Source organism: Sinocyclocheilus grahami, unplaced genomic scaffold (genome assembly GCF_001515645.1).
Source record: "Sinocyclocheilus grahami isolate Dianchi unplaced genomic scaffold, SAMN03320097.WGS_v1.1 scaffold74.1, whole genome shotgun sequence".
NCBI classification, from domain to species: Eukaryota; Metazoa; Chordata; class Actinopteri; order Cypriniformes; family Cyprinidae; genus Sinocyclocheilus; species Sinocyclocheilus grahami.
Window position 1 is genome coordinate 686,879 of NW_015505253.1, and position 12,272 is coordinate 699,150.

The 12,272-nt window shown below is 39.8% G+C and overlaps 2 protein-coding genes across 2 annotated transcripts; both read left to right on the top strand.

The window, feature by feature from the left end:
• Positions 1-2,692: 2,692 nt before the first annotated feature.
• On the top strand, positions 2,693-4,372 carry LOC107585767 (C3a anaphylatoxin chemotactic receptor-like). Its single transcript, XM_016272920.1, has 3 exons — positions 2,693-2,746; positions 3,392-4,068; positions 4,117-4,372. Exons 1-3 carry the CDS (start codon positions 2,693-2,695, stop codon positions 4,370-4,372), a joined length of 987 nt encoding a protein of 328 aa, XP_016128406.1.
• A 2,477-nt stretch (positions 4,373-6,849) lies between these two features.
• Positions 6,850-7,948, top strand: LOC107585768 (C3a anaphylatoxin chemotactic receptor-like). Its single transcript, XM_016272921.1, is given in 3 exon segments — positions 6,850-6,853; positions 7,222-7,647; positions 7,650-7,948. Coding segments are annotated over 3 exon segments (729 nt in total).
• The last annotated feature ends 4,324 nt before the right edge of the window (positions 7,949-12,272 follow it).

Genomic DNA, 12,272 nt, shown 5'->3' on the forward strand with positions numbered 1-12,272 from the left:
GGCATGAGAAAAATCAATTGCATGAGTCTCACACTAAATTCATGAGAGTTGGCAGCTTATCATTTTAGTTATCTTACATGGCGTGAACGGGCCTTTACTTCGAATGAGTGAACTGATATACACAAAGTAAAAATTACTAAATATAAGACCATTGGATGCTGCGATTGAACATCATTACATCAATATATCAAACTATAAATAATAAAAATATTGAACATGTTATGATTAATAATGAATTAGTTACGTACATTTATATAGCGCTCTTCTGGGTACTCAAAGTGCTTTTACATGAAAGCGGGGAATCTCCTCAATGGGCAAATTTAGTGGATGCCGGGGTTATACCCCTACTCTTTTTTGAAAGACATCCTGGGATTTTTAATGACCACAGAGAGTAAGGGCCTCAGTTTAACGTATCATCCAGAGGATGGTGCTTTTTACTGTATAGTGTCCCCGTCACACCTACCACACCTCTTCCAGCAGCAACCTCGTTTTCTCAGGAGGTCTCCCATCCTGCTACTGACCAGGCTCAGCCCTGCTTAGCTTCAGTGGGCAACCAGTCTTGGGCTACAGGGTGATATGGCTGCTGCTTATGAAACCATGTTTCAAAGTAGCTGTCGTAAGATACTAAGTAGGCTACACCACTAAACCACTGGTTTAATTTCTTCTTTAAAATATGCATCATGGGACAGAAACCACCACAACACTGGTTTCTCAACTATATGCTGCAGGCGGATGCCCACTTCCCCCTGTGATGATGCCTGATAGTTGCAGTAACATCAAGTTTGCTGATGACGCCACATTTTAGGCCCTTATCAGTAAACAACAACAAATCAGTCTATAGAGATGTAAAGCTTGGCTGGTGTATAAAAGCTAAAGCTGGACATGGAAAAAGAAGGTTGCACAGAAACACTCGTCTCGTTCAGATGCACCTCATGAATGCTGGAGTTAGGAAGGAACATGCAAATATGCTACTGTGGATTAAAAACAAACCTCAAGAAATCAGTAAGAATCGATCTGCAATATTCCTTAAACACCACTCAACATTTAGCAATTAATTACAGCATAAATGTGAAAATGCTGTCTAGTGGGAGCATCACTTTGTGAGATTTAAAAAAATTATTTAAATTATTATTATTATTATTTACATATCCAATATTTTCAGTGTGATATTTAAATTTTTAATGACTGTATCCAATCTTGTGTAGTGTATCCACTACTATCCAACCTTGTGTTGAAGTAGCTATAAGTCCATGTATTTTTGGTAGTTTGTGCGTTCGCTGCATTTTCTCTCTTTGTATAGTGTGCTTGGGAGATGTGGAAACTATTATCAAAATCATGAACCATATTTCTAACACACTTCTGCCCTTGTGTGCATGCCTTTACGTTGCCATCTTTATACTGGGTCTCATTGGAAATGGGCTTGTCATACTTGTGACTGCTTATAAAATGAAGACGTCGGTCAACTCCATTTGGTTTCTCCACTTGGTGTTTGCAGACTTCTCCTTCATCTTTTCCCCAGTCCTAAACATCACACAACACCACATCAACGATTTCATTTGCAGGTTTCTTTGCTATGTGATGCAGCTAATTATGTTTGCAAGCATTTTTTTTCTGACTGTAATCAGTCTGGACCGATGCCTGTGCACATTGGTGATTGTGTGGGCTAAAAACAATAGAACTCTACCCAAAGCCAGGATCATTTGTACGATTGTGTGGATTTTATCCACTCGTTGCAGTCTTCATTTTGCCTTAATAACCTTTGAGGTTACCATCAACATAAAAACCCTGAAACTTCTGGTCATATTTGCATTTATGCTGGGCTTTCTCATCCCCTTCCTAATCATTGTGTCTTCATATATAGCTTTTGCAGTATGAGTCAAATAACTTAAAAGGAAAAAGCAGTCCAGGGTTTTCAGGTCATCGCTGTGGTTTTGGCCTTTTTTATATGCTGGCTTCCTTATCACGTTTGTTACATTTATATGGTAATTGCAGATGAGAATAATGTGGTTGGAAAGCTTTTTGAGGGTATTTTTAGCCAGTACTCCAATAATTGAAACATTACAAAATTGTAAGGTGTATTTAACCCACCCTGTTGAAAAAACCAGCATATGCTGGTCAGGTATGTTTTGAAGCTGGGATACTGGTTTGAGCTGGTTTAAGATGGTCCTTTGCTGGTTTATGCTGGTCCTTAGCTGGTCATGTGCGGGTCCTAAACTGGTCCAACCAGCTTAGGACCAGCACATGACCATCTAAGGACCAGTTTAAACCAGCATAAACCAGCAAAGGACCAGCTTAAACCAGCTCAAACCAGCATCAAAACATACCTAACCAGCATATGTGTTTTTTTTTCAACAGGGCAGCATTTTTTAGATATAGTTAAAATGCAATAAAAAGAAGGAAAAAAAAGCAAATTTGTTTATTTTTTCCCCCCTTTTGTACCGAAACCAGGTACCGAACCGTCATGCTTGTGTACCATTACACCTCAAATATAAGTATGTATGTATGTATGTATGTGATTATATTTTCTAGAATTTTCTATACTTCTTCATAAATATGACCCAAAACATCATCAGATTTTCAGTGACTTTGGAAAAACTTCAGAGAGTAGTTCTTATGCAATTGATTTCTGAGTTTCCTGTCAATGTGATAAGTCATCCTCTCTTACTAATAAAAATATATTTAACCAAGTGATATGGACCAGACCAGTTTCCAATCACCTCGCAGTACAACACAGAAAACTGGTAAGGTGATTGACCTTTTTACTTAAAGCTCTTTTTAGTTTAAATGTTGAGCAGGTTTAACATTTCTTGCAATATCTTCTTATTCATTTCCATTTTTTATTTGAGTTTTTTTAAGGGTTAGTTTAGTTCATTTCTTGCTTTGTTTTTTCCCCTCACATTTATTTCCTTGATGCTTTCCAAATGAATGAAATTGATTTGGGCCTTTAACAGCCCTTAACCATCACCCAAAGCACCTTATGTATTTTGAAAATCATTCGAATTAACTTGAAATTTTGATAATGCTCAGTTACAGATATTGATTTATGGATTTTCGTTATTAATTATTTTGTGCATATTTTCTTAGCCTCTTCAACAAATAAAGTCAAAATGGGTAAGTACAGCTGTTTTTCCTACTAAAATGACAGCAGTTTCATTGAACAACATTGCGAAATATTCTTTTGCAATCCTCCACATTTCTAGTGAAATATCGAGATAAACAACGAATATGCATAGGCCTACTTCCTTTGTATTTCTGTCACAGACTTTCAGTTATTTTGTCTTAGCTTCTTGTTTCATGGACTTCTAGTTTGTTTTCATAAGTTTCTATTGTCCTTTGTTCTAATTTCCCACCACGTATTAGTTGTCATGGATATTTTGTATTATACTTAAAGAACATCAATGTTTTCCTGCACTGCATAATATGTGTGCTTGGTGTTGCTGGCAATGGAATGGTCATCTACATCGCAGGCCTCAAAATGAAAAGGACCGTCAATACCATTTGGTTTCTGAACCTGGTGGTAGCCGACTTCCTATTTTTGTCCCTGATCTTTACTATAATTTATAAATACCGCGATTCAGACTGGCCTTTTGGTGACTTTATTTGCATGTTGAGTAGCCTGGTGACTGTGCTGAATATGTTTGCCAGCACTTTCCTGCTGACAGCGATCAGTCTGGACCGTTGCCTGTCCACCTGGGTGGTGGTGTGGGCCCGGACCAAACGAACCGTCCTGAAAGCGAAGATAATTTGCCTGTTTATTTGGTTAGCTGCAGTTGCCTGCAGTCTACCTTTAGTCATCTTTCGGAAAACACATTCCAATTCTCCGCAGCAAACCCTGTGCATACCTGGCTTTTCAAGTCTGGAAGCCTACAAGAGGGTGTTAGTGTTCCGTTTTTTGGTGGGTTTCCTCATCCCGTTCGTCATAATTTTGGCTTCCTACATGACAATCGGAGTACGAGTTAAGCGCCTCAGGAAAGACAATAAACTAAAACCCCTCCGTATTATCCTAGCAGTAATCCTGGCCTTCTTCTTCTGCTGGCTTCCCTTTTATATTTACAAATTCCTCGAAGTGTGGTTGTATGAAATGTATGATGCAGACACATCAGATGAGCTGACCAGCTTCCAGAATGTTTTCGACCAGATGGGACTCTTCATAGTCAGCCTTGCCTACTTGAACAGCTGCCTGAATCCCTTCTTCTACGTGTTCATGTGTGAAGAGTTTCAGAAAAAGCTCAAGCAATCTTTGGTGATGGTGTTCGAGAGCACGTTCGCAGAGGAACACCTGGCTCTCCTCTCGCAACATTCCCAATCCCAATGCAAATCTCATTCCCAGAGTGGAACGGGACCAAGTCTGACCCAGTCTTTGACACTTTGATGAAGCCAATCAGTGTATGGGGATGATTAGGAGGCCATGATGTTCAGAGGCCAATGGGCAAATTTAGTGGATGCCTGGGTTAAACCCCTACTCTTTTTTGAAAGACATCCTGGGATTTTTAATGACCACAGAGAGTCAGGATCTCGGTTTATAGTATCATCCAGAGGATGGCGCTTTTTACTGTATAGTGTCCCTGTCACACCTACCACACCTCTTCCAGCAGCAACCTAGTTTTCTCAGGAGGTCTCCCATCCTGCTACTGACCAGGCACAGCCCTGCTTAGCTTCAGTGGGCAACCAGTCTTGGGCTACAGGGTGATATGGCTGCTGCTTATGAAACCATGTTTCAAAGTAGCTGTCGTAAGATACTAAGTAGGCTACACCACTAAACCACTGGTTTAATTTCTTCTTTAAAATATGCATCATGGGACAGAAACCACCACAACACTGGTTTCTCAACTATATGCTGCAGGCGGATGCCCACTTCCCCCTGTGATGATGCCTGATAGTTGCAGTAACATCAAGTTTGCTGATGACGCCACATTTTAGGCCCTTATCAGTAAACAACAACAAATCAGTCTATAGAGATGTAAAGCTTGGCTGGTGTATAAAAGCTAAAGCTGGACATGGAAAAAGAAGGTTGCACAGAAACACTTGTCTCGTTCAGATGCACCTCATGAATGCTGGAGTTAGGAAGGAACATGCAAATATGCTACTGTGGATTAAAAACAAACCTCAAGAAATCAGTAAGAATCGATCTGCAATATTCCTTAAACACCACTTAACATTTAGCAATTAATTACAGCATAAATGTGAAAATGCTGTCTAGTGGGAGCATCACTTTGTGAGATTAAAAAAATTATATAAATTATTATTATTATTATTATTTACATATCCAATATTTTCAGTGTGATATTTAAATTTGTAATGACTGTATCCAATCTTGTGTAGTGTATCCACTACTATCCAACCTTGTGTTGAAGTAGCTATAAGTCCATGTATTTTTGGTAGTTTGTGCGTTTGCTGCATTTTCTCTCTTTGTATAGTGTGCTTGGGAGATGTGGAAACTATCATCAAAGTCATGAACCAATATTTTCTTGTATTTGTATCCTGTTGTTATTGTAAAAGTTTAATAAACAGATTAAGCAAAATCATGAACCATATTTCTAACACACTTCTGCCCTTGTGTGCATGCCTTTACGTTGCCATCTTTATACTGGGTCTCATTGGAAATGGGCTTGTCATACTTGTGACTGCTTATAAAATGAAGACGTCGGTCAACTCCATTTGGTTTCTCCACTTGGTGTTTGCAGACTTCTCCTTCATCTTTTCCCCAGTCCTAAACATCACAAAACACCACATGAACGATTTCATTTGCAGGTTTCTTTGCTATGTGATGCAGCTAATTATGTTTGCAAGCATTTTTTTTCTGACTGTAATCAGTCTGGACTGATGCCTGTGCACATTGGTGATTGTGTGGGCTAAAAACAATAGAACTCTACCCAAAGCCAGGATCATTTGTACGATTGTGTGGATTTTATCCACTCATTGCAGTCTTCATTTTGCCTTAATAACCTTTGAGGTTACCATCAACATAAAAACCCTGAAACTTCTGGTCATATTTGCATTTATGGTGGGTTTTCTCATCCCCTTCCTAATCATTGTGTCTTCATATATAGCTTTTGCAGTATGAGTCAAATAACTTAAAAGGAAAAAGCAGTTCAGGGTTTTAGATATAGTTTTTAGCATTTTTAGATATAGTTAAAATGCAATAAAAAAAAAAAAAGCAAATTTGTTTATTTTTTCCCCCCCTTTTGTACCGAAACCAGGTACCCGAACCGTCATGCTTGTGTACCATTACACCTCAAATATATGTATGTATGTGATTATATATTATTATATTTTCTATACTTCTTCATAAATATGACCCAAAACATCATCAGATTTTCAGTGACTTTGGAAAAACTTCAGAGAGTAGTTCTTATGCAATTGATTTCTGAGTTTCCTGTCAATGTGATAAGTCATCCTCTCTTACTAATAAAATTATATTTAACCAAGTGATATGGACCATACCAGTTTCCAATCACCTCGCAGTACAACACAGAAAACTGGTAAGGTGATTGACCTTTTTACTTAAAGCTCTTTTTAGTTTAAATGTTGAGCAGGTTTAACATTTCTTGCAATATCTTCTTATTCATTTCCATTTTTTATTTGAGTTTTTTTAAGGGTTAGTTTAGTTCATTTCTTGCTTTGTTTTTTCCCCTCACATTTATTTCCTTGATGCTGTCCAAATGAATGAAATTGATTTTGGGCCTTTAACAGCCCTTAACCATCAACCAAAGCACCTTGTGTATTTTGAAAATCATTCAAATTAACTTGAAATTTTGATAATGCTCAGTTACAGATATTGATTTATGGATTTTCGTTATTAATTATTTTGTGTATTTTTTTTTAGCCTCTTCAACAAATAAAGTCAAAATGGGTAAGTACAGCTGTTGTTCCTACTAAAATGACAGCAGTTTCATTGAACAACATTGCGAAATATTCTAGTGAAGTATCAAGATAAACAACAAATATGCATAGGCCTACTTCCTTTGTGTTTCTGTCACAGACTTTCAGTTATTTTGTCTTAGCTTCTTGGACTTCTAGTTTGTTTTCATAAGTTTCTATTGTCCTTTGTTCTAATTTCCCACCACGTATTAGTTGTCATGGATGTTTTGTTATTAGTTTTCTAATTTGCCCTGTATTTAAGTAGCTCTATTTCACCTTTCAGTTGTTGGTTGTTGTTCATTGGCTTTCATCTTTGGACTGACCAATTTCTTGCTATCTATTTTTTTCTTTTTACTTTAGACCAAACCGTAGCCCCATCAACCAACAGCACAGATGCCACAGTGAAATACTTAAAGAACATCAATGTTTTCCTGCACTGCATAATATGTGTGCTTGGTGTTGCTGGCAATGGAATGGTCATCTACATCGCAGGCCTCAAAATGAAAAGGACCGTCAATACCATTTGGTTTCTGAACCTGGCGGTAGCCGACTTCCTATTTTTTTTCCTGATCTTTACTATAATTTATGAATACTGCAATTCAGACTGGCCTTTTGGTGACTTTATTTGCATGTTGAGTAGCCTGGTGACTGTGCTGAATATGTTTGCCAGCACTTTCCTGCTAACAGCGATCAGTCTGGACCGTTGCCTGTCTACCCGGGTGATGGTGTGGGCCCGGACCAAACGAACCGTCCTGAAAGCGAAGATAATTTGCCTGTTTATTTGGTTGGCTGCAGTCTACCTTTAGTCATCTTTCGGAAAACACATTCCAATTCTCTGCAACAAACCCTGTGCATACCTGGCTTTTCAAGTCTGGAAGCCTACAAGAGGGTGTTAGTGTTCCGTTTTTTGGTGGGTTTCCTCATCCCGTTCGTCATAATTTTGGCTTCCTACATGGCAATCGGAGTACGAGTTAAGCGCCTCAGGAAAGACAATAAACTAAAACCCCTCCGTATTATCCTAGCAGTAATCCTGGCCTTCTTCTTCTGCTGGCTTCCCTTTTATTTTTACAAATTTCTTAAAGTGTGATTGTATGAAATGTATTATGCAGACACATCAGATGAGCTGACCAGCTTCCAGAATGTTTTCGACCAGATGGGGCTCTTCATAGTCAGCCTTGCCTACTTGAACAGCTGCCTGAATCCCTTCTTGTATGTGTATGTTGACATCACTGAATTCAATGATGAACTGTCTTTAACTGAAAAATTAGTGTTTACTATTGTCATTTTGCATTATTGACACTATTTTCCTAATTAATGCTGTTCAGTTGCTTTGTCACAATCTGTATTGTTAAACGCGCTATATAAATAAAGGTGACTTGACTTGACTTGACATATTTAAGATTGTCAGTATCTACCTGGTTTGTTTAAACAGCTGTCTGAACACCATTCTCTATGTGTTCATGTGTGATGAGTATAAGAAGAAGCTCAAACAGTCTCTGCTGCTGGTGCTGGAGACGGCTTTTGCTGAGGATCATCTGGACTTTAAGGCAGATGCAAAAGGATGAGCAGGACATGGAAACCAAACTGAAATGTTAGATATGTTGAAAACTGGTCCCTAAATAATAAACCTGGATCTAATCCAGTATGTCCTTGTCTAGCAACTACAAAATGTATGTTTGATGCATGACTGTGTGTTCAAGTATAGGCTAATGAATATTATATATGAATCCAAATATGCAAAAGTTAATTTTGTTATGCTGATTTCTGTTTAAACTTTATTGTGAGTAAAACCACAAAGATTCATGTTTCCTGCATTTAATGGTAATTTCCTTAAGGATTTTTGCTCTCACAGTAGCACATTCTTATAGAAGGTCTTTCCCTAAAAAGCAACAAAAAACAACAACAACAAAAACAAATAATAGGATAATGAAAATTAAGAATCCTGGTACAAATACAAAATTTTAAAGATATTGGCCAACAATATAATCAGTTTAACTGATTATATATAGGACAAAAATGGGGAAAAGTGTGTCACTAGTACAAAATATTAGCCCAAAATGTTTATGAAATGTTTAATTTTTGAGTTGTTTTAGTTGGACGTTCATCTAACATATTTTAAATGTCACTACTTGTTTCAGAACATTCCCATAACGTTCCCATAGTGTTTGCAACATTTTAAATTGGAATGCTTTCTTATAACAAAAAATGTAAACATTTGAAAACATTAAAAAAACGTTTTGAATGTTAAAAAAATTAAAATTGTAAAATTAAATTTTGTAAAATAACAGCTGCAATGCAGAAAGACAAATAACAAATAAATGGGAAAAAAAGTTTCATAGAGTTGTGTATCTCCTCCTGATTAGTCAGAATAACTCACTGCTGCATGGTGCTGCCTGCTCTGTCTGGTCTGTCGGCGGTTGTCAGTGTCCTCTTTGCTCTGCAATATTTTTTTTCACTTTGTGAGAAAATGGCATAAGAAAAATCAATTGCATGAGTCTCACACTAAATTCATGAGAGTTGGCAGCTTATCATTTTAGTTATCTTACATGGCGTGAACGGGCCTTTACTTCGAATGAGTGAACTGATATACACAAAGTAGAAATGACAAAATATAAGACCATTGGATGCAATTGCGATTGAACATCATTACATCAATATATCAAAATATAAATAATAAAAATATTGAACATGTTATGATTAATAATTAATTAGTTACATTTATATAGCGCTCTTCTGGGTACTCAAAGCGCTTTTACATGAAAGCGGGGAATCTCCTCAACCACCACCAGTGTGCAGCATCCACCTGGATGATGCGACGGCAGCCATAGCGCGCCAGAACACCCACCACACACCAGCTTATTGGTGGAGAGGAGACAGAGTGATGAAGCCAATCAGTGTATGGGGATGATTAGGAGGTCATGATGGTCAGAGGCCAATGGGCAAATTTGGCCAGGATACCGGGGTTATACCCCTTCTCTTTTTCGAAGGACATCTTGGGATTTTTAATGACCACAGAGAGTCAGGGCCTCGGTTTAACGTATCATCCAGAGGATGGTGCTTTTTACAGTATAGTGTCCCCGTCACTATACTGGGGCGTTAGGACCCACACAGACTGCAGGCTGAGCAGCCCCTGCTGGCCTCACTAACACCTCTTCCAGCAGCAACCTAGTTTTCTCAGGAGGTCTCCCATCCAGGTACTGACCAGGCTCAGCCCTGCTTAGCTTCAGTGGGCAACCAGTCTTGGGCTACAGGGTGATATGGCTGCTGGTTATGACACTATATTTCAAAGTAGCTGCCGTAAGATACTAAGTAGGCTACACCACTAAACCACTGGTTTAATTTCTTCTTTAAAATATGCATCATGGGACAGAAACCACCACAACACTGGTTTCTCAACTATGCTGCAGGCGGATGTCCGCGGTGACGCATTGCTGCCACACACATATTTTTTTCCCACTCAATTATGTCGTAATAGCGAGATGTTATGTCGTTTTAACTACATCTTTTCTCGTTTTAACATCATCTTTTCTCGTTAAAACGTCATCTTTTCTCATAAAAACGAGATTGCCACAGTGTCTGGTTGTGGTGCCCTGGACTGGCCACTTGAGGGCACTCTCCCGTTTTTATGTTATATGTGTTGAACTCCATTAACCATAGTCTCTTGCTTTTCATTCTGTCTGATCATGAGCACCTGGTTATCAGTTCCAATCATTTTCACCTGTTACTCATTTACTCTTTATCCCATCTATATATACCATGCTCACTCTGTCTGTCACTGCTGCTATATTGTATTTGTCTTCTGAATTCGTAGTTGTCTAGTTTCATCGTGTTATCTGTTCCCTATGTTTTGGATTACCTTTTGCCACGTTTTTGTTCTGTTTTGATTATTTGTTACTTTCAATAAACTGCACCTGGATTCTTCCCTTGTCTCTCTTGGCATTCCGTGACAGAATATAGCAGCCACTACAAGATCCAGCAGTTTGTTTTTTTCTTTTTTTCCCCCCCATTTTTGAACCATGGACCTTTGGATCGTCCCTCCTGCCACAGGAAAGGAGCAAATGATCCAACACCGGACTCTGATGGCTTGGAGGCAGGAGGGAATGGAGGTTGGTGGTTTTGCCCAGACCTTTTGGACGTTGGCGGTGGGCCTAAATTATAATGAGGCTACATTTAAGGACCTCCTTAACGTCTGTCTGGATGATCCTTTGCCCCAGTGGGAGATGAAAGGACTCGAGATCCTAAACTTCTGGGGCTTTGTCAAATATCTCTAGGGTCGAAGTCAGTGGGCAGAACCAGGCCAGTCAGAACCCTTACGCAGGGATTTTCCTACCACCCCTATCCTTCAGACTCCCACTAAGCGGCGGAGGGTGAGAAGGAAGACAGGAAAGCCCACTCCAGAGCCCACTCCAGTCCGGGAGCTCAGAGAGCCCACTCCAGAGCCCGCTCCAGTCCGGGAGCTCACAGATCCCGCTCCAGAGCCCGCTCCAGTCCGGGAGCTAACGGGAACCGTTGCGGAGCAATCGGCTTGTCCTGTTGCAGCCGTTGATGCTGTTACTAAACTCTCTCTGCTCTTGTCTTCAGTTTCTCCTGAGTTGCGGAGAGGGTTTTCTGTCCCACCAGTGTTGCCTGACAGGATTCCGCTCTGGTTGCCCTCCTGGGTCCTGGTTTGGCTGGAGCCTCACTGGCTCATTCCTCCAGCTCCGTCCTGGCTATCTGCTGGGGTTCCTGTATGGTTGGGGCCCTGGTGGTTCGTCCTGCCAGCCCCGCCTTGGCTTTCCACCCTGCTGGTTCCTCTCTTAGACCCTGGTCTACCTCTGTTCCCTGACCCCCTTCCTTGGCATGGTCCTGGCTCGCCATCCCTCCCCCTGGTCCGCCTCAGTTCCACCTCCCTCCTGAACTTTTATGTTTTCTGGTGGAGCATCTGGTATCCGCTCCGTAGAGGGGGGGTAATGCCACAGTGTCTGGTTGTGGTGCCCTGGCCTGGCCACTTGAGGGCACTCTCCCGTTTTTATGTTATGTGTTGAACTCCATTTCCCATAGTCCCTTGCTTGTCATTCTGTCTGATCATGAGCACCTGGTTATCAGTTCCGATCATTTTCACCTGTGTTTCACCATTTACTCATTATCCCATCTATATATACCGTGCTCACTCTGTCTGTCACTGCTGCTATATTGTATTTGTCTTCCCATGTCTTGATGTTATCTGGAGTTCACCGTGTTATTCTGTTTCTTGTGCTTTGGATTACCTTTTGTCATGTTTTTGTTCCATTTTGATTTTTTGTTACTTTCAATAAACTGCACCTGGTTTCTTACCTTGTCTCTCTTGGCATTCCGTGACAGAATATAGCAGCCACTACAAGATCCAGCAGTTTGTTTTTTCTTTTTTTTTTTTTTCCCCCCCCCCTTTTTGA